Source organism: Notolepis coatsorum (genome assembly GCF_963971535.1).
Source record: "Notolepis coatsorum genome assembly, chromosome: 4".
In the NCBI taxonomy this organism is placed as follows: domain Eukaryota; kingdom Metazoa; phylum Chordata; class Actinopteri; order Aulopiformes; family Paralepididae; genus Notolepis; species Notolepis coatsorum.
Window position 1 is genome coordinate 70,480,810 of NC_140168.1, and position 23,126 is coordinate 70,503,935.

General features: G+C 42.0%; 1 protein-coding gene across 1 annotated transcript in view; it reads right to left on the reverse strand.

The window, feature by feature from the left end:
* Window positions 1–22,731, reverse strand: part of LOC311227852 (succinate dehydrogenase [ubiquinone] flavoprotein subunit, mitochondrial) — a 55,817-nt gene extending 33,086 nt beyond the window's left edge. Inside the window, exons 1-5 of the mRNA XM_084313694.1 lie at window positions 22,521–22,731; window positions 15,396–15,485; window positions 14,493–14,654; window positions 12,699–12,842; window positions 6,565–6,729 (exon numbers count right to left, since the gene is read on the reverse strand). Of these exons, the coding sequence (XP_084169820.1) occupies window positions 6,565–6,729; window positions 12,699–12,842; window positions 14,493–14,654; window positions 15,396–15,485; window positions 22,521–22,583 (624 nt within the window). The 5' untranslated portion in view covers window positions 22,584–22,731. The remainder of the gene's footprint in view (window positions 1–6,564; window positions 6,730–12,698; window positions 12,843–14,492; window positions 14,655–15,395; window positions 15,486–22,520) is intronic.
* Window positions 22,732–23,126: the final 395 nt, after the last annotated feature.

Consider the following 23,126-nt stretch of genomic DNA (forward strand, 5'->3'; position numbering starts at 1 on the left):
GAACTGAAGTGAACATGAACTGAGTTGAACTGACACTTGTTATATGCGACTGTCCTGTATGTATTTATGTATTTATTGTGGGGATTGGGAGGTGGGAGGGGGGCATTCGATGTTCCATGTTGATGTCCCAGTGCTCAACTAACATGCTGTACCGCAAACAATTACCATCAACCATAGTTGTGTGGCATTAAAGTATCTTGTATCTTGTCACCCTCAGAATAGGCCAGGGCCTCTCTCCTGCTGGCCAGCACAGACCAGAATAACTTCCTCAGCTTCAGGAGGCAAGACTCTGGGAAACTGGACTCTCAGGCCAAGGGCTTCGGGGTCTGACTGGTCAGATCTCAATGACCTCTGCAACCAGGCTGGAGTTCAGCTGAAATGGACAAGACTCAACACACAGACTGAAGTCCCTGTCTCTGATGAACTGATCACAGACCCCTGTGTGGTTGTGAAGGCCAACATCACAACACCGCAGGAAGAGACTGACGGACTGCACAGAGACTCTGAAAGGAGGGTTCTGCTTAGCATGAAGCAGTCTGAGATCAGGCAGCACTGGTGTGGACTCAGATTACAGGGAAAGCTAGCCTGTTTAGAGTTTGCTGACCACTCAGTCTCACACTCAGGGCGGGATCCACAAAGAATGGATTGCGCCGGTGCTAATTGCACCCTTACTTACAATTCATTATGAATTGAAAATGGGGGACCCTGATGTAAACAAGACAAAAGTCTTTCTCTGGTCTGCATCCCCTTAACAATTGTGTGTATTGCGCCGTACTGTATTGTACCCATTCTGCAATCTGTTAATACAAATTTCAATTTTCAATCAATCACCTGCACAGGGTTTTCACGCGGATTCTGTTACGTCTTTGCGAGCTATCCACTAACGACATTTGTGCGGATGAGATACCAGCACAGACACACCCAATATGTGTGGCTCGAGGAGCAGTCTGCACTCATGACAGTGCTGTTGGCAGATACCAGGAAGTGACAAATAAGCCCGGAATGAGGCACACGGCAGGCGAGCGTGAGTGTGTTAGGGCTGCCACGGTATTGATTTTTTTCCTTACCGCACAAATTTGCGAAGCCATTCAAACCGCCGCGGTAACCGCAAAAAAAGCTAAGAAAATTTTATGTTAAAATAATTGGTTCCTAAATAAACTTTTCGAATGCATTTATTTCTATAGACTGGTGTATTTTTCTTCCACGAAAAATGGAGCCCCTAATAACTATTATTGCTCGAGACGCAAAAAAACGCTGTAAAAGATAAGCTAAAAACGCAGACCACTTATTTCAAATACGTTCTTTGAGGTGAAAATTCATACAGTAACTATTTATTTCGTTAGTGTGTGGCTCTGAGCTTTTTTTCAATCTGATGTGTGGCAGGAACGATTACAGTAAATCAAGCATCTGGGTAAGTATACTTGCCCTGATGCCTGGCAGTGTAAAAAGGTCAGTGCAAGATGAGGGTATATATGCCCTCAGTTATATTTGCCCTATATATATATAACAGGGATATATATATGCGTTAAATATAAATATATAAATGTAAATATTATTATTATTATTATTATTATCAACATACAAATTTATATTTAATTAAACTGAAGCATTTCATTTAATAATAATAACTTCATAATAATAATGTTGCATTACTGGTGATCAGCATGCCTATCAGAAATAAATGTTTACTGTATTGATAATCTCAGAACCAAGCATTTGAAATTACCTTTAGTGCTTAGCCTTATTTCTATATCTTTTATTTCTAAATCACGGCAACCGAAGGCTATCTCTCGGTATGTGGCTTTATATTTCTCAAACAAACTATATACTGTTTCGAATAGCTATTTTCTGCTGTTCCAACGAAACCTCAATCAACAAAATCTGTCCGTAGATTCTGGCTGTACAGGACGAAATGTATAGGATTGATTGCCTCTTTATAGCCCTTAAGCCCCGAATATACTCACAAACTGACACGTACATGCACGCGGCTGCAGCACCGATGGCAGAGGCAATCATGCAAGGTGCCAACCTGCTCATCGGGAGCAATTACAACAATCATAACATAAGCACTCGACGCAGACGCTTACAGACAACAAAAATTTACTATAAACAGAGCCGCGTGCATGTACGTGTCAGTTTGAGTATATTCGGGGCTCCACCACATCTGCACGCTGTCATTGGATATATCAACTTTTGTATTGACTTGTGCATTCCCCGCAAGGTGGTTAAGCAATACTCAAACCAAAAACCATGGCTTAACTCTGATGTTAGACTCAAACTTACTGAACGAGCTACTGCTTTTAAATCTGGGGATGCAACCAGTTATAAACTGGCTAGATACTCGCTGGAGCGGTCAATAAGAGCCGCCAAGCGCTCCTATGGAGAACGGATTGAAGGACATTTTACTGGCAGTGACCCCCGTCGGATGTGGCAGGGACTGAACACTATCACTTCCTACAAGCCCAGGGGCCTCGCCTCCGCTGGAGGTGATCACTCGCTCCCCGGTAGACTGAATAACTTTGACTCCAGATTTGATGAAGGTAACACAGAGCGTCCTGTTTTTATTCCTTCCAACTCCAGTGACTTGTCTGGGCTGACTGTCACAGAACATGAGGTGCGCAAGGTCCTGTCCAGTACTAAGGGTAGGAAAGCCACTGGCCCGGACGTCATTCCTCGCAGGGCCGTCAGACTCTGCTCTGAGCAGCTTGCCCCTGTGCTCACAGACCTTTTCAATATGTCACTGGAGCGCCGCCTTGTTCCAAGGAGCTTCAAGGAATCTACTATCATTCCGGTTCCTAAGAAATCACCTGTGACTTGTCTTAATGATTACAGACCTATTGCTCTAACCTCAGTTTTAATTAAATGTTTAGAGCGGCTAGTGCTGAATTATATAAATGGTCAGATTCCTACCTGTCTTGATACCCGGCAGTTCGCCTACAAGAAAAATAGATCAGTAGATGATGCTATTTCCTTAGTTCTTAATCCTGTGTATGAACACTTAGATAAGAAAAACTCCTATGTTAGAATGCTTTTTATCGATTATAGCTCTGCTTTTAATACGCTTATTCCATCTAATCTGATCCACAAACTTCAGTGTCTGGGTCTATGTGATGCTGTCTGTGAATGGATTCTTAGCTTTTTAATTTTGAGACCTCAACGAGTCAGGATTGGAAACAATGTCTGATTGTTCGCCACAAGGCTGGATTCTCAGCCCTTTACTGTTCTCTCTCTGCACTCATGAGTGTACTGCTTCCTATGATAACAATCTGATAGTAAAGTACGCTGTCATTGGGCATATAAACTCAAATGACGAGTCATTTTACAGATCAGAGGTGCAGAACCTAGTAGTGTTGTCACGATACTGGAATTTCGACTTCGATACGATACCTTGAAAAGTATCGATACTTTCGATACCAAAAAAAAGATTATAATAATTTTTTTTTTTATTATAATAATTTTTTTTTTTTTAACAAATTTTGCTTTTGTTGCTGGTTGATTCTCCTCAGCTTCTCTCTGGTACTATACGAGAAGATAAATACACTTTTAAAACCCTTTGTTTATCTTTAGATCAGAGAGAGAGAGTGGCTGCTGGAGATTTTAGGTCTACTGAGCGCACCTTTCTAGTTATATGCGTGTGTGCGAGTGAGTGAGTGAGTGAGTGAGTGAGTGAGTGAGTGAGTGAGTGAGTGAGTGAGTGAGTGAGTGAGTGAGTGAGTGAGTGAGTGAGTGAGTGAGTGAGTGAGTGAGAGAGAGAGAGAGAGAGAGAGAGAGAGAGCTAACGTTGGAAACGGGGTAGTTGTGTCGAGTTCATGCGTGTACTAGTGTAGGATGGGCTCCGGCTCCGCTCGACCTAACGTTGAAAACGGGGTAGTTGTGTCGAGTTCATGCGTGTACTGGTGTAGTGGGCTCGGCTTGACGTTACTCCGTTTCCATGAAGTAATAGGTGGCCAGTTAGCTAGCATTAAGCTAACGGAGGAACGACAGCTAACGTTAGCTAATAATAGCGTTGTTTACAAACTGAAGACAGGGCTGCGCTGCCCGGCTGTGAGGGGGAGGAGGCTGCAGCAGCTTGTGTCTGTTGCTCTGAGCGAGGAGGAGGCGGAAGGGCAAGGCTCTGGCAGCGCGTCTGTCTGTCAACAACTTGCGGGAGCAAGCCAGCTGGTACCGATACTGCAGAAAGTATCGGTACTTGGAAATGAGTATCGAAGCCGTTTTAAATATTCAGTATCGATATGTATCGATACTTCGATATTTTTGACAACACTAGAACCTAGTTAGGTGGAGTGAGACCAATAACCTCACCCTGAATGCTTCCAAAAAGGAGCTAGTAATCGATTTGAGACGTAGCAAGGTATTCCATTTCCACATTACCATAAATGGCTCAGAGGTGGAGATGGTGAGCAGTTATACATTTCTTGGGGTCACTATTTCAAATGACCTGAGCTGGCACTCCAATACCAGAACCATTGTTAAAAAGTCCCAGCAATGTCTTTACTTTCTTAGGAAACTGAAAGACTTCACTAATAACAGGGTGATTCTACACAACTTCTATCGCTGTGTGATTGAGAGTGTTCTTACTTCCACCTGTACTATATGGTTTGGTAACATTACAGACCAGGAGAAGAAATCTCTGAACAGAATTGTGCATCTCGCACGCAAAACAATCAGGGTTAGCCTGCCAGCTCTAGAAGAGATCTATGGTGCCAGGCTGCTTTCCTGTGCCTCTGGCATCATCAATGGTCACCCAGCCGCAGGCCTCTTTGTCCCCCTCCCGTTGGGCAGACACTACCGCTCTATCACATGCTCTACCTCTCGGTTTACTAAGAGTTTCTTCCCCAGTGCTGTGCGCAGCCTGAATAACTCCAAAGGCTAGATTTGTATATTATCCTATTTTATTTTGGTGTGTTATTAGTCAGGTTGTGGAAGTGCTATTTCTGTGTGTCTGTGCATCACGCACCTTGATTATATGCACTTTTACTGACATTCACAGTCCATTCTGTTTAAACCATCAGGATTCACAACAACACCTAGAGAATCCATTGCACACATAACAAATGGATGTAATGCATACAAACACCTGTACATAGCTGGTCATGATCGTATTGTGGACATTGTGTCCGATGCGGTACAAAACATCTTACCATCTAGTGCAGCAATGTACAAGCATACTAGAGTGCTACCAGAATGGTTTGGTTTTACCTGATGTTGTTTTTGTTGACACCAGCCACAAGGAGGTGCTAATCTTAGAAGTAGGCTGTGCCTTTGACCTGTACATGGACAAGGCTTTCCAGGACAAGTATATAAAATACCAACCATTGCTCGATGTGATAACCAGCTTTGGGTACCAGTGTAGATATAGTATACTCATATTCGGAAGTCTTGGCCATGTATATAACATTTATAAATGCACCATGAGTGGTCTTAGAATTGCTGCAATGTCAAAGAGAAAAGCCAAACAAATTGCCAAATATTGCTCTGTCTCAGCTATTATTGGCAGCGTAGCCACGTGGAGAAGGAGGTGCTATGTGTACTGTAAGTGTTCAGTGCTGCTTGGCTCCGATATATTTGATTCCCTGTTTATGTAATATAATTTGTGGAACCAAATAAAGTATTCAAATGTGTGTGAGTGCATGTATTACGAACCCGTCCATACAGAGTATGTGTGTGTACTACTAACCCGCTCATACAGTGTATGTGTGTGTGTGTATGTTAGGGATGGGTACCGATTACGGTACTTTTAAGGGTATCGACCGAATCACGTGAGATCCACCGGTGCCACATTTAGGTAATGCACAAAACGAAACCTATGAAGTGTGCCGCACAATACAGCTTACCTAGGATTTGACTTGATTAAACAACAACAAAGCAGTCGGGGCAATGGCAAGCCGAAAACGGTTGCAAGTGTGGTTACTGGTTACGGATTCTGATTGTAGTTATTTATATTGTCTTGCGTGGTTTGTTTAATAGTTTTATACTCGTTATTTTGTCAAATACAATACCTTTATTTATTTAAATATATATTATAGATGTGTACCCTTTAGTTCCACAGAATAGTTCATTGCTGCTAGAGTGGTTTGTTTAATAGTTTTATACTTATTTTGTAAAAAAAGAAAAATGAAAAAAAAAAGATTTAAAGATGTGTGTATACTGTATATATATATATATATATATATATATATATATATATATATATATTAACAAATTGTTCTAAATAAATAATAATGATAATAAATAATTTGAAGTTTGGACAATTTCTTTTACAACCGAGGTAGGTAGATTACATTTTTAGAGAGTAAAGTACAGAAAAAGGTACCAGTGGGTACCGGTATTGGTTCAAATGTGAACGGTACTCAACCCTAGTGTGTGTCCATACAGTATATGTGTGTGTGTGTACTAACCCGTCCATACAGAGAGAGAGAGTGTGTGTGTGTGTGTGTGTGTGTGTGTGTGTGGTGTGGTGTGGTGTGGGTGTGGGTGTGGGTGTGGGTGTGGGTGTGGGTGTGGGTGTGTGTGTGTGTGTGTGTGTGTGTGTGTGTGTGTGTGTGTGTGTGTGTGTGTACTAACCCGTCCATACAGTGTGTGTAACAGAGAGTGTCCTGTCCTGTCGGCCACACAGCAACAGCGATGGGCCTGACCTCCCTTCCCAAACTTCAGACTCTGACCTCCAAATGCCCGCTGGTAGATCTTCCCATCGTCCGTACGGCTGAACGGCATGCCAAAGTTCTCCAGCTGAGCAGGACACACACACAAAGTATCAAAGTGTTAATTCCCTTTATATATAGTGTATTTATATTGATTAACACAAGTACTAAAGTGTTAAACTACATAGTTATTTTATCCTTGGCTTTCATATGACTAGTGCAGTGCCCAATCAGATGAACGGTCCAATTAATATTTTAATATTTTTTCCAGGTGAGAAAGTAACCAATTAGGTTCCCAATATGTGGTCAGTTTGTCCAAATAACGCCTGTTTGTAAAATTGCTATAACCAACGTTTTGGGAGATTGAGAAGCTGCGACAGGACTGGGGTTGATGCCCAGTTTAACTGGGACTGCCCGTTCAATGTGAGGTTTAACGATCGTAACCGATCATCCTGCTATTTTCCTTTATCTGTAATTTATCGGTCTCCCCAGTCAGTAGCTAGATTAATAAACTTAGTGGAAGTGACAATAATCAACTAATCTGGATAAAATCATTGATTTTTCCGTCTGATTCAGATTATGCTATTGGCCATTTTGAGCCTCACTTGGTCCAAATATGGGCATATTGTGTGTCGTGACACGAGTGCTTCCCAAATCTGTGCCAATTTTGGCACCAAGAGGATTCCTCCATTTAATTTGGCATGTGTCAACCTCTGTAGACAAGGCCGTCTCCCTATAACAATGCTCGGTTCAACCTTCACTGTCCACAAGCGACAACTGTAGACAGCATCCTTTGAAAGATATGGCTCCTGAATTGAGACACAGCTAGAGAGTCCTTCCTTTACAGTTAGCTGTGCCTAACACAGGGATGTGATTGCGCCTTAAGAAAAAAACCTGAACATTTTCTAAACTATCTTTTTTTTTTTTTTTTATATATAAACACTCCATTTGAATGAATGAACACATTTTATTTGTATATAGATTTAACTGTTCACAGGGAAGAGGAAGGTGGGAGAGGAAAGGGACAAAGAAAATGAATCAAGTATCTCAGTGTCCCCCTAAAAGATTTTAATGGGGTCATCTTGACCCCTCCCAAGTCATCCTGGCTCCAACACTAACGTTAGGACCTTATCTTTTCTTCTTTGCAACCAGTTGGCAAACAACACTTCCAGTTGCTGGGCTGGCTCCCTCTGGAAGCCAGGTCCGTTCAACTTCAGCTCAACATAGTTCACAACATTTATAATAATAGGGCCCCCTCTTATCTTACAAATTATTTTCAGTGGAACAGGGACATGCATACCCATAACACCAGAGCCAGCATTGCTGACCTGCATATTCCAAGGTTCAAAACGAATATGGGCAAATGTTCTTTTAAATTCTGGGGAGCCACAAATTGGAATTTGCTACCTTCACAGCTAAAATGCATCAGTAGCTGGCACAATTTTAAGAAAAAAGTAAAATCTTGGCTCCTTGACAATGTCAAAAACTAGATTTTAAAATGCATGAAAATGGTGTCAGATACATTGTTGCCTGTGGCTACGTTTGTACTGCTTTTAAAATGTTCATGTCTATGTATTTTGTCAAATTGTTATCTATGGTCATGTTTTGTATTGCTTGTCTGTCTGAGACCAAAGACCACAATGGAAATAAGTCTTGACTTTTTTGTGTAGCATCCTTGACGTTTTTCTGGAATCTTGTATCTTTAAAAATGTCTAATCAAATCAAATCAAATCAGATTGTGCAACACCTGTAATGCCTTCTCTGGAAGTCTTGCCTACTGTGAAGGGCTGCAGTTGGACTAATGGACTCTCTTGCTCTCAGGTGGATTTTGACAATGAAGGTGGTGACATTTCTCCATCTCAGCTTCTTGGTTATGTCTAGGTTGGCTTCTGTACCTCATACTTGAGAGTTTTGATGTTTCTACAGAGCTTCACATTAACTGGACAATGCTTGCTCTCCCTTGAGTAGTGTTGAGTGGCAGACTGCTACACTGCTTGCAAGTAACCTTCCCTGGTTGGTCAGTTTTACAAAAGCAATCCAGTGTTAGTGTGTTTCCTAGTGTGTTGACGTCTTTACAGCATCTCGCGCCACTCAACAAAACTGCTAACATTATCGACAGCCAATGAAAATCTGTTAGGCAAGAATAGCAGGTCTGATAAATGTTGCTTTCGCGTTTCGCTTAGACCAAGTGGAAAAATAATCAAAACATACATAAAGCTCAATAAAAAAAAAGAATTTAAAGGGGAACTATCTTATAAATGGCCTTTTTGAGTGTTTAGCATTGTTTCCTAGCTATGTGAATTTATATTAATATGATCTATGTCTCAAAATTCTCATATTGGCGCATTCTTCCAATTCTCCTCTCACAATATTCACCCTCACTGAACTGAGTCATTTGAAAATGTGCGCGATATGTGATGTCAGAAAGACACCGCTGCATGTTAATGTTCAGGCGAACCAGGTGCAACCATTGTGGTTGGAGCCCAGGCTCAAAACGGCTTAAGATCCTGAGGTAGAAAAATGATGTTTTTGAGGACTTGATTAGAAATACAAAACAATGAATAAAAAAATATATATATATTACAGAGGTGTTCCATAGACTCACAGGAATTGTGTAAAAGTGCCCAAATAGTGAAAGAAATAGTAAAATAGTTCCCCTTTAATATATTTTTTTATGAATATTTTTTTATCGTGATTTTAGGTCAGAAAAACCGGAAATCCGGTTCAAAACAGAAATCACATTAGCAGCTTTCAGTTCAACCGGAGACGGAAAAGAAACATAGAAATCCCTCCAAATATTAGAACCCTGACTTGTTCATATTTTCTCACCTCAGGCGTCTAGTAATGAGAGTTTTTACAGTGGCACTCTCTTATGACTGACTGTAAATCTGTCGGCTAACATGTTTTGCCAAATTTGCCGTTAAAAGTGGTTGACACATGCCCAATTAAATGGAGCATCATCTAAAAGAGCACCTACAGGAGGCCGCAATTCGAAACTGGCCCTGGTAAATGTCCAACCCCCCCCCCCCCCCCAATGTACAGTTCCCTCCCCCTCAAATGTATATATTCTCTTTTAGAAACTCTGTCTGTAAATAAACAGTACTGTATATTTGTATATTTTGTATGTCATAAATGTTATGATGAATTGAAAACCCTGGGGGCGGCTGGGTGGCGCAGTGGTCTAAGCGCTTGTCACCAACGCAAGAGACACCGGTATTGAATCCGGCTGTCAGCGTTGCCTCCGGCTTGGCCGGCCGTCACACTGGCTCAATTGGCAGAGTCAGCGGGAGGGAAGCTGGTGGGGTGGTATTCTGGTCGTTGTAAACAGCGACTCCTACAGGTTGGTCAGGGCGCCTGCACAGCAAAGAAGGGATATGGTGAAGGTAGTGTGACCTCCCACACGTTACACTTCACCAATGAGAGTCCGCGCTGGCAGGTGAAAAGAGGTTGCTGGCTGTCTCCTATGTGACGGAGGAAGCATCTGATAGACTTCAGGACTCCCTAGACCGACCAGTGGGGGGCACATGCGAGCAACGACCAAGAAGGGGGGGGGGAATTGGCATAACGACTAAATTGGGATGGGAGAAAATCTGAGGAAAAAAAACAGAAGATAAAGTGGATCAAAAAAAGAAAATGGGGGACCCTGATGTAAACAAGACGAAAGTCTTTCTCTGGTCTGCATCCCCTTAACAATTGTGTGTATTGAGCCGTACTGTATTGTACCCATTCTGCAATCTGTTAATAAAATTTTCAATCAATCAATCTGTAAGATCCAAATTTGTGTTTGTTTTGGTGACATCTATTGGTGATAAGTGGTCATTGCTGGTGCATGTTTGCCCTGTATGCGTGTAGCTTTATGCCAAGCAAGCAGTGCAAAAACTTACCGTAGTGGCATGCAGTAATGCGCCTTTCATTTTCCGCCGCCCAGCGCCCAGGTCGCGCGGAAATAGGCTGTCTATTGCCATTCTCTTTGACAAACTCTAACCTTAACCAGCTCCTTAACAACGCCTAAACTTAACCGTTCTAACCTTAACCAACTCCGAAACCATGCCTAACCTTAACCATAGAAATTATATTGCCATTCTCTTTGACAAACTCTAACCTTAACCAGCTCCTTAACAGCGCCTAAACTTAACCGTTCTAACCTTAACCAACTCCGAAACAATGCCTAACCTTAATCGGCGAAAGAATACACGTTAAAAAAAAATCACGTTAAAAAATATTTTCGATGGGATTCGAACTCGCCAGCAAACAAGCCATAGGATCCACAGCCATGTGTCCTTGCCAATTGAGCTATTGCTAGATACTGAATTTAGGGGCGGTGACTTATATATATTGAGCTCCGCTCGTGTCGCATGCGCGGGCACCTCGCGCGAGCACGCCGGCGCACGCACGCACCTGAGCGAGCACGCCGCCGCCGGTGCACGCACGGTAGCATTTGTCTGAAAAGAAGGGCGCTTTACCGCACTAGCGTGCGGTGACGAATGCGGAAGCATTTTTGCACTGCTTGCTTGGCATTAACGTACAGGCGCCCTGTATTGACCTGCTCTCCATCTTGAAAATACACAGTTAGTCTTTCCAAATAAACTGTGGTTGTTGCTGATGGGGGGTGGGGTGTGTGTGTGTGTGTGTGTGTGTGTGTGTGTGTGTGTGTGTGTGTGTGTGTATGTATGCATGCATGCATGCATGCATGTATGTATGTATGTATGTCAGCGTTTCCGTTAGCCGGTAATTACCGGTATTTGACTGGCAAAATATGTTGAAGTCCGAATATTTAAATATCTCCGGTCATAATGTCCGGTGGAAATAATTCCTCTAAGCACAATTTTATTATTTGAATTGTATTAAAATAGGCTAAAATTAAATAGCCTATGCGATGAACGAAACAATCATTACATTTGTTTCATTGTGCTTCGCTCTAATAAAGCGCGGATGGCGCCGCTCGGATGTGAATCTTTTTTTTTCTTTTTTTGAGCCTGTCTGGCCACCATAATAACGACAAACAGCTATACGAGCGAGAGAGAGAGATGGCCAAACAAGCTAAACTTAACAAATATTTCATGAAACCAAGCACAAGCAGGTCTAATAATAATGACATTGACAACGAAGATGAGTCTTCTGAAGTCACAGACACCGCCGATGCTCCCGCGGAAAATAAACAAATGTCGAGCGTTCAGGCGGCGGCCCGAGTGGAAAGTTAAATTCTCCTGGCTGAGGTACGACATTATAGTCTAGTAGTCTAGCGTCTATGATGTACGAGAGATAACATTGATTGAACGTACACAAAGTACACTTTATTGATTGAACCACAAAGAGCATCCCCAGTCTGCTGCTACCGTTGCGAGCCTCGCAGAAGTCCACCTGTTCCAATGCAATGGGGATCTAGTCGCAGGTACAAAACGGATAGGCAGAACGAGACGGGGTGAGTAAGTGTTGACATTTTTTTTATCATAATGCAACTGTTGGTTGACTGCCGTGTCACATAGTAATGCATATAATTGATTATAACTAAATGTAGGCTATAATGAAATCAACAAACGCATTACGAGCATGTGGCTCGTCCTCTCGCTCTCTGCATGCAAACGAGGCAATGTGATGATCAACTACAGTTTGCTGTGTGTGAAGTTGAACATTATGATATGCGTGACGTGTCTGATACAACGAGGTGAAGCGATGTCGACTCGAGATTCATTTGGGGGTGCGTGCGACAGCTGCTGCAGCGCAAGCCTGCGGGGCGGGAGCTTTATGCTGGTAGCGTATCGCACTAACTTGGGAGGCGAGAGATAGTAATTTGATTCTGCAAATCAATTTCTCATTCTTCGCTTGATGTAATTAATACAAATGTCCAATATAACGGAATTCGTTAGCTCATAAAAATTTGATTATAACAGACTGCTGTTTAAAACTCTGACCGGAATTTCAGGAATATGTCCGGGGATAGAAATCTTGCAGGACACTCAGACCGGCACGAATATGTTCTAACGGAAACGCTGATGTATGTATGTATGTGTGTGTGTGTGTGTGTGTGTGTGTGTGTGTGCACATGTTCTCCCTCACCTCCACCACGGCTGCAGGGGCCTGCTCTGTCATGTAGTGGATGGCGTCCTGATCTCCCAGCCAATCGGATCCCTTCACTGTGTCATAGAAATGCCACCTCCAATCGTCACCCTCCATGTTACCCAGAGCTGCGTTGATCCCGCCCTAAAAGCAGGAAGTAACTTTTTAGTACAACTACCAATACACCCAAAATACTAAATCACACAGTGGAAAATATTTTACTATTTTAAAAGAGAAACCAAAAGAACAATCGCTATAGTAACTGTCTGACAATGTTGTAATGAATATTAACAATTTCAGAGCCCAAGCTTAATCTTGATTTACCGCTTGAATGCCCACCATCCACTTCAATGTTAGCGTTAATAACGCCTAATCTATGTTTTAAATTATGGCTATGCGTCTAATCTGTCCGTCGCTTATCAATGACTCGTTTTCCAGTCAACATTGTCGAAGCGGATTGTTTTTTTATCGGTTCATTTTCGTTTTATAGCATTTTGAAAAGCCCTCGTTTTCAAGGAAAATATAAATATTCCATGATAATCGCCCTTTACTGGAATATTCTAGAACGGTAATTTTTCAGCCTATTTATGAATAGTTTTCAAATAAACGCTAGATTATCGATAGTATATGTGTACGTATGCACGCTATATAGGCGATCTGAAAAATCGATTCTCTGATTTCCTCAAAGCGATCGCCTTGAGGCTCCACAATGAATCCGATCGGCTCGGGTTACATGCCTGAGAAGTAAAATGTGGATTCCGGATTTTTCTTTTCTCATCCATTTTCATTGAGTCCATTCCAAAAGGGTGCATTACCATCTGGGAGACGATAGGGGGGCGGTTTTTTCACATCGGAGCTCCTACAGGGGCTGCATACCAACGGGAGACTCGGTTGATGAAATATGAATTCAGATCGCTAATAAAAAAATAAAACGCTAATTGTCGTCGTGGGCATTCAGGCATTGGGCTGATAAAACGTCTTATCACGTTTTGGGCATTGAAAGTGTTAAAGGGGAACACCACCCAAATCAAGAATTCCAATATCTTAAGTCTGGAACTGCTCCATATAAAAATAATGGGAGGCTGATTTTGTAGACCCACAGAATGTTTGCTTTCTTTTTTGTAATGCAAGTTCTTGGCTTGATGCATTGTTACACCCCTAGTGTGTATGTATAATGATTTACAGTGATTTAACTGCACTGTGCCGTGCTGTATAGTGATTTAACTGCACTGTGCCGTGCTGTATAGTGATTTAACTGTACATCGGTTTGATTGGTCAGTGCCTCAGTGGTCTATCTGTGCAGTACTTTACAGTGATTTAACTGTCAAGTGTTTAACATGATTTACCTGTAGTGTTTTAACTGTACAGTGTTTTATAGTGATTTAACTGTACAGTGATTTAACAGTAGTGTTTTGTTTTACAGTGATTTAACTTGCAGTTCTTTAACTGCACAGCGATTAAACTGTACAGTGCTTTACAGCGATTTAACTGTACAGTGCTTTGCAGTGATTAAACCATACAGTGCTTTAACGGTACAGTGTTTTACAGTGATTTAACTGTACAGGGTTTCAGTGTTTTGTTTTACAGTGGGCTCTACAGTGATTTAACTGTATAGGGTTTTACAGTGTTATATTTTTACAGTGTTTTAACTGTACAGGGTTTTACAGTGTTTTATATATACAGTGTTTTACAGTTATTTAACTGTACAGGCTTCTACAGTGATTTAACTGTACAGGGCTTTACAGTGTTTTGTTTTACAGTGATTTAACTGTATAGGGCTTTACAGTGTTTTACCTGTGCAGCAACAGTGTGAGATCTGGTTGGGAACAGCTTGGTGATGCAGGCTGTGTTGAAGCCAGCCTCTGATAGGCCAAAGGCTGCCCTAAGGCCCGCCCCTCCAGCCCCCACCACCACGGCATCAAACTCATGGTCAACTACTGGGTACTGGGTTGAGATCTGTAAACAAACAAACACACACACACAGTTGATATGCTGGTGTTGATATCTGACTGATACTGAGCTCAAACAGAGTACTGGTAGAAGCATGTTAGATCTCTGGAGGAAAATGTATTATATCAGAATATTCTTTTATATATATATTTATCCAGTGACCCCAAACTAATCAAAGGCCCAATTCCCTTCCCTTGATCCTACTCCTAGTTTTGGAGTGCCCTCGATTAGCTAGTGGCCCGTCAGAACGGAGCTACAAGGGGAAGGGGTTGAAATCTTAACCTAGGAAATGAGACACCCCTTGTTACGTCAATACCTGCGAGTTACAAAACACCACCAGTTCTCTGTAACTGGACGGGTCTCTCCTATATTACTGGGGTTCTGGTCCGTGGAGAAAACAAACCCGGAATGAGGAGTGGTACTGACTGGTTCGTCTGTTTGAGCAGTTTCGCTGTATCTAATTGTTAAATTGACATAACCATTTTTTTAACCATAGTGTCCGCCGTCAAAATAATGATACTTATATCCATTCATTTTCTTCTTGATTTGTAGCAGTGAAAATATCTATAATAATTTTTGGAACGGTGTGCTTCTGAAAAGTGAGATCGAAAAAGGCAAGGCCCGCCCTCTTTTCTTGACCCTCCTATCACAAGCTTCGCTTTCGTCAGTCAAGCTAAGAGATGGTGGACCTTGAGATAAGTCAATTGAAGGAAACAAATATTAGAGATAAAAACCTGTTAAACTCACCCCGTTGGAGACTTTGGCGTTGTTGGCATCCCGCTTGCCGTAGATGGAGAAGTGAAACTTCCTTTTACTGCCTTGACATACAGCCGGAAGCTGAAAACACACACACACACATTTGTCAATCAATAACCTATTAGTTAATCATAGATAAAAGGTGATATAACATTTTAACTCAATCAGCGCCAGACCCGAGGATAGTCGGGTTATCTCGCCAACCGTTCAGCGCCAGACCGGAGTATAGTCGGTATAGTTCGATATTTCTATTCATTTCAGGCACACCGACCTCGGGGTTAACATGGGAATCATCCTGAGATCGCCAAAGTGCAATACCGGCCGCATCCTCCCAGGTGGCAATATCGAGCACCCTTTGAAACCTTATATCTTGACCTGTGTTACGTTCAAATCCCTCCGGGCGCAGTTTTTTTTTTGTCAGGCGAGTCGAGCGGTTATCCCGATCGCATTGAGAAGCGTCAAATGCCCCTGATGCATCTGTTGTGGTGGATTATGTTGGCGACATGATGGACACCAATACTGGGACTCGCGATCAGACAATTGGAATATTCTTTTTGGGGTACCTCCTAGTGAAGGTAAGGACTATATGACATCAATCCTGCTTTGATCCAACCATGATTTCACATCGATCGCAACGTGTGTGTAACGTTACTCCACAACGTATGCAGTTGATGACGATCAAAGCATCAAAAAACGACCCCCCCCCCCTTTCATGCATTCATGATGAAACATAATACCTATTATATACATTTGATTTGGAAATAGTAGCGTGTCCAGGTGAGAAACGCCAATGCTTTTAGTGAAATTCACGTATTGCTGCATATCGTCGTTTTCTGGGATTAGACAGGATCACTCTAAAACTATACTTATATTCACCACGGTATAACACATGAATGTATGGATGAAAAAATTAATTATTTTTCACATATTGAACGATAGATAGTTGATGTCAAATGGGCCATAGTATTGTATCCATAGCTAGCTATAATATAGAATATAGATATAGCCCTGCAAACACCGCCACTTATCTCTTAGAGCGTTGGCGTGGTAGGAACAAAAGATGCTCAAGTCCGTGGTGTCCAAAGAGTTAATGTATTTTTTATGTATGAGTAAAATAAATTACTTTTTAAAGAATACATGATCCACAAAGCTTTTAGAAAGGTGCATAATAAAAGTATTGCTTTTCTCCCACCCAAAATGGTTGGTGTGTCCAAAAAGAATGTTGTTGTTGACATGCTGCGAGAATGTATTGGCCAACATTGTCAGACTGTGGTCATACTGGGCAGCTCCTAGTAGTCAATAGTAGCCCTTTTCACACACAGACTTCGCGAATCCCCCCCCCCCCCAATCTGCCGGCTTTGGGTTGTCCACACTGAACCTAGCAAGACAGTGTGTGCATTCAGACAGACAAAGTGTTTGCATTGACAGAATGCCTAGATCCCGAGGCGAGCCGGATAGAATAGACACAGCACGTTCTGAATTAGGTCCCCAAAGGTGCACGCAAATATGAAAAATACTATCAAATTGACATGCATAACTCATGATGATTAATTAAGACAAGCTTTCACTAGGCTTTTGAAAATGTAGGGCAGACCTTGTTGGTAACGGGGCAGCCGATTGGAGAGGAACCTCCAAATCGCGAGTCTTATTTTACGAGTATGCCCAGTATGAATTTTATAAAGGTGCGGAATAAACGTATTGCTTTCCCCAAAAACATTTTTGATTAATGAATTTATCATTGAAAAAAATCTTGGCAAGGGCGGCCGGGTAGCACAGCGGACTAAGCGTCTGTCTACCACTGCAGACACTGGTATCGAATCCGGCTGTCAGCGGTGCCTCCGGCTTGGCCGGTCGTCATACTGACAGAATTGGCAGTGTCAGCGGGTGGGAAGCCGGTGGGTGGTATCCTGGTTGTTGTAAACAGCGACTCCTACAGGTCGGTCAGGGCGCCTGCACAGCAAGGGAAGGAACTGGTGAGGGTAGTGTGACCCTCCCACGCGTTACACTTCACCAATGAGAGTCTGCGCTGTCAAGTGAAAAGAGGCTGCTGGCTGTCTCCTATGTATCGGAGGAAGCATGTGATAGACTTGAGGGCTCCCTAGACCGGCAAGTAAGGGGCAAATGTGTGCAACAACCAGGAAGGGGAGGGGGGAATTGGCATAACGACTAAATTGGGATGGGAGAAAAATACAGAAAAATAGGAAAAAAAGTAGATCAAAAAGAAAAGAAAGAAATCTTGGCGGATCCAAAATGAATGTTGTGTGCGTGGTGCCCTCTTCTGACTGATCTATGTGTGTTGAATTGCAGTCAGTGTTTCCCCTACCATTGCCTTGGCGGGGCGGCCCGCCAACGGGACGCCCCGCCCCTCCAGAAAAAATTATATAAAAAAAAAATAATTACAAAGACTAATGAAATATTGAGAGACCCAGCTGAAATAGAAAGGACATTTAGAGAATACTATGAGAAACTATACACACAGCCAAAAGCAGCGGGAGAAGAGGAAATAGAAGCATATCTGGAGAAGCTAGAGTTACCATCGATGGGGAAAGAACAGAATGAAGAATTAAATAAAATAATTACGGAACGAGAACTGGAAGAGGCAATTAGTAGAGCTAAAAACAACAAATCTCCGGGGAGCGACGGATTCCCATCGGAATTCTACAAGACATTTAGAACGGAATTAGCACCCATGTTAGGGGCGGCGTTCAGACACACGATGGAAGAGGGCAAAATGCCCCCCTCGTGGAAGGAAGCCATAATCACCACGATACCGAAGGAAGGGAAGGATAGAGAATTATGTAGTAGTTTCAGACCTGTGTCCATACTCAACGTGGATTACAAGATGTATACATCGATAATATCAAAGAGATTTGAGACGTTTATGCCAGACATTATAGATGAAGATCAAACTGGATTTATTAAAGGGAGACAGACACAGGACAACGTGAGAAAGACATTACACATAGTAGAGGAGATACAAAAACAAGGTGGTAGCGCGGTACTGATTAGCCTAGATGCAGAAAAAGCATTAGACAGTGTGAGCTGGACATTTTTATATAAAACATTGATGAGGTTCGGACTGAACGGGAGGGCAATGAAGATGATCAAGGCGCTATATCAAGAACCGACAGCGAGGGTTAAGGTGAATGGCAGCCTGACGGATAGAATCAGATTAGAGAGGGCTACCAGACAGGGACAAAGACACAGACCTTAGCATGGAACTATACCCCAACGACGGAAATTAGGGAACAGTACGGGATAAGATGGGACATGGACAAGATTAAATACTTAGGGGTGAACATCACGAGAGGGGTGGGGAAACTGTTTGAGACGAACTATACACAGATAAATCAGAACATCAAGAGAGACTTGGAGAGATGGACAGTAATGCCCTTGGACTTCAATTCAAGAATAGAGGTCATTAAAATGAACATACTAGCAAGGTTACTGTACCTGTTCCAATCACTACCGATACAAATACCACAGAATCAATTCAGGGAGTGGGACAGACTGATATCGAGGTTCATATGGGCGGGGAGAAGACCACGGGTCAGATATAAAACACTACAACTACCAAAGGAAGAGGGAGGGATGGCAGTACCCAGCCTACAAGATTATTATTATGCAGCGCAACTGAGAGCAGTGACGTGCTGGTGTAACGACAAATATGAGGCAAGATGGAAAGACATTGAAAAAGAAGGGGAGGGATACAAGGTGCAAGCTCTGGTGGGAGATAGGGAACTGTTCAAAGAAAAAGAGCAATGCACCTTGACCATATCGAACAGAGTAGTAAAAACACACAAATTAGAGAAGCAGTCAGGGGTTCTGAGATGGATAGCACATGAGAAGAGATTCAAACCAGGGAGGCTGGACCATGGATTCAGGAGGTGGGAGAGGGGGGGGGCAACAGCGATATGCAAAATGATAGAGAAGGGGGAAATGCAAACACTACAAAAATTAAAGGAGAACTTTGGACAAGAAAACAGGGACCACTTCAGATATCTACAGATTAGAGATTACTATAATAAAGAAATAAGAGGAAGGAAGAAGAACAGAATGGAATAATTAGGATGATAGTAAGGGCATACGAAGGAGGGAAAGGAAGGGTAATATCAGCACTGTACTGGGCTATAATGACCAGCAAGGGACACACGACCGATTATATAAGGGAGAAATGGGAGAGAGAACTAGAGATAGGAATTCCGAATAACAGGGAAGGAATGGGGGAACATATGCGAGGTGCAACATTCAACAACAGGATCGAGGATATGGAAAGAGTTTGGATGGAAAAACATAATCAGATTCTTTATAACCCCAGAGCTGAAGGGAAAATATGCACCAACACAAAGAGCATGCTGGAGGATGTGTGGGAAGGAGGGGGCAAATCACACACACATATTCTGGGGATGTCAGAAGCTGAAGGGGTATTGGGAGGAGATAGGGGAGGCAATGATCAGAATATTAGGATACGGGTTACCACAAACAGGACTGGTGCTTTACTTAGGAGACCTGACACACGAGGGAATACAAGGGGGGGACAAATATTTAATAAAGATAATGTTGATAGCGGCCAGAAAAGCAATAACAAGACTGTGGTACAAAGAAGACCCACCGACAATAGCACAATGGGTAGGAATAGTGGAGGAGATACAGGATATGGAGAGGATAACACACATGCTGAGGTTACAGGAAGAGAAATTTGGAGAAAGATGGGGAAAGTGGGAGGATTACAAGGGGAACGAAAACGACATCACAGAGGAAGAACCAAATGCATCACAAGAGGGCGAAGGGTAAAGGAGGAAAGAGGTTCAAGGAGGGTCTCTGAACCCATGTCACACACTTTTGACTTAGTTAGCATTTTCTGATTTTATTTTTTATTTTTTTGGGTATTACAATTGTATTATATTTTTTGTACTTTATTATTTATGTCTGTTTAACAATGTTGTATCATGGGTTCCAATTTTGTGTAAGTGTTGTTTGTCTATAAATGTTAATACAAATTTAAGTTAAACAAATAAAATAAAGAATTATAAAAAAAAATATATATATATATTTTTTTTTATTAAAGTTTTCTTTAATCACAGTAACGTTGACAAGCTAGCTAAATTATACATACATCGGTTTTCATATAAATCAATATTCACTAAGACATTAAAACGGTGGTGCAGAACGGTCTACGGAGACGCAGAAAAAAGCTACCAAATCCATTCCGAGACAACTCCGAGACTGACTAGTATCGCACGTACTGTAACAAGTCTCAGGGCTAGATCCACAAAGAATGAATTGCACGGTGCTAATTGCACCCTTACTTACAATTCATTATAAATAAAAAATGGGGGACCCTGATGTAAACAAGACGAAAGTCTTTCTCTGGTCTGCATCCCCTTAACAATTGTGTGTATTGAGCCGTACTGTATTGTACCCATTCTGCAATCTGTTACTACAATTTTCATTCAATCAATCACCTTGTTAATATTTATTTACCTAATTTATGTGCAATCGTTTAATTTCAGCTCAGTGTAGAGAAATGCACCGATACTAACAACCGCCTTACTGCGCGGCAGTGCGCGCGTCTATGACGACACTGTTGACACCACGTATCCGCGACACGCACGCCCCGCGAAAACACTAGTAGTTTTGGGGACCTACCACCCCCCCTGAAAAAGATCCTAGGGGAAACACTGGCAGTGATGCTCTCTTCCGTTCCGACTGATCTATGTGTGAATTATTACAGCTCTCAGATGAACAACTTGAATGATCCTCAGGAGTGGAATATCCTCTTTGGGAAGAAAGGAGGTGATGGAGATGGAGGAGGAGGAGGAGTATGGGGAGGAGGGAACAGGTGGAACCTGGGCAGCTCCCAGGTGTGAATGTGGGGAACTGTGTGAATGTGAATTAGGGTGTAGCTGAAAAAGAGCATCCATGCTCAGTGAACCTACCCTGGTAAATAAGGTTAAAAAAAATGTAGGCCTATTAAACAATCACAAAATCTAAGTAAGCCTGGCCTAAGAACTGAACTACAGAAGATAATTAAGTGTAGTAGCCTTTAGCATGGTAGCTAGACGATACTGAAGTTGAAGACACTAATAACAGAGTATCTAATCAGATGAATGGTAATAATGACGATGGGAAACAGTCTAATAATGTCTAACAGCACAGTGGTAGAAATGTGTCTCTGTTGTGTCTTTAGTTCAATGTTATGAAAGGCTGCACCTTTTCAGAGTGACATACCAATGGGGGACCCTGATGTAAACAAGACAAAAGTCTTTCTCTGGTCTGCATCCCCTTAACAATTGTATGTATTGAGCTGTACTGTACTGTACCCATTCTGCAATCTGTTAATAAAGTTTTCAATCAATAACAAAAGGTAAAAACACACACATCCACATAAGTTACGCTCAGCAGTAACTCATTATACAAAGCCCTTTATAACACCAACATTCAGGACTGTGCATGCATTTAATAAAAGTATATAGGCTATATTAAATTAAAAAGGCTTTGGATTCCTAACAAGGGAAACTCAAGAACAAGCATTAGCCAGTAGACAACACGCTTTCTATTAATGAGAGCACCGGCGTAATACTCGGATCATGTCAACTAATAGCCTCGTTGACTATTATTAAACATTATGAAATGGTTTGTGAATCCAAAAGTAAATTGCCGTTAGCTTCTTCCTGGTCTGGGACGGCTAACCGATGACTGCTGCTGCTAGCAAGCATTCCTACAGTAGATGACAGCTAGGCGGCTAACCGGCTAGCAACACACTAGCCTTCATTGACCTTCAATGGAACAATCTAAGGCTGGTGGTGGTGAGCCAAGCCATCTTACACAAGTCAAGACAGCACAACGTTAGCGTTACACTTTGGGAAATATTAAACAGTATTATCACGTTAACATTTATATGTAGTAAAGTACGAAATTGACTTAGCGCAGGTTTTGATATTCAGACAACCCACGTCAACAGGGGAAATCACTGAAAGTCTGACGTTACAAAACAGTCTCCAAACAACAATTTCTACGCGCAGAAACGCGTCAATATATATATCGCTTATTGTTTAATTGACAGACGGACTTGTTGCGATGTGATATTATGTCAGTGTATTGCTAAATACTCACCGTCTTGGATGATAGGATAGTTTTAGTGAGAAGAACACGGGAGGCGGCGCATACCGCAGCCATGATGCTGTTTGCCTTGTTCCACTAACTGGAGAGATCTGTGGATGACCCTCCTCGGGTTCCGTACCGGACCGTACCACCACAAGAAGGGAGTGGTCGTCTTGGTTTAGAAATATTTCAAATCTGGATTAATTCCTTTTTTGTGTTTAAAATTTAAATCGCGCAACGCCGTCGTTACAACGAGCAGCATGCCATAAATGTCATGATGTCATATATGTTGTGTATGTCATAAATGTCACTATGAATTGAAAATGGGGGAGCCTGATGTAAACACCTATCTCAAACCCTGCCCTCTTTTCTTGATCCTCCAATCACAACGGTCGCTTAGGTAAGACAAACGAGCCGTACTGTATTGTACCCATTCTGCAATCTGTTAAATAAAGTTTTCATTCAATTAATTAATTCATTCATTCAGTACCCAGAACAATTAGGACGTTTTATAACGTAGTAAGGTGACATTCATCTCTAAAACGTTATTTTATTACGTTATATATTTCTCAGATTATTATGATATGTCGACTCAGAAGAACAATGATGATGATTTAA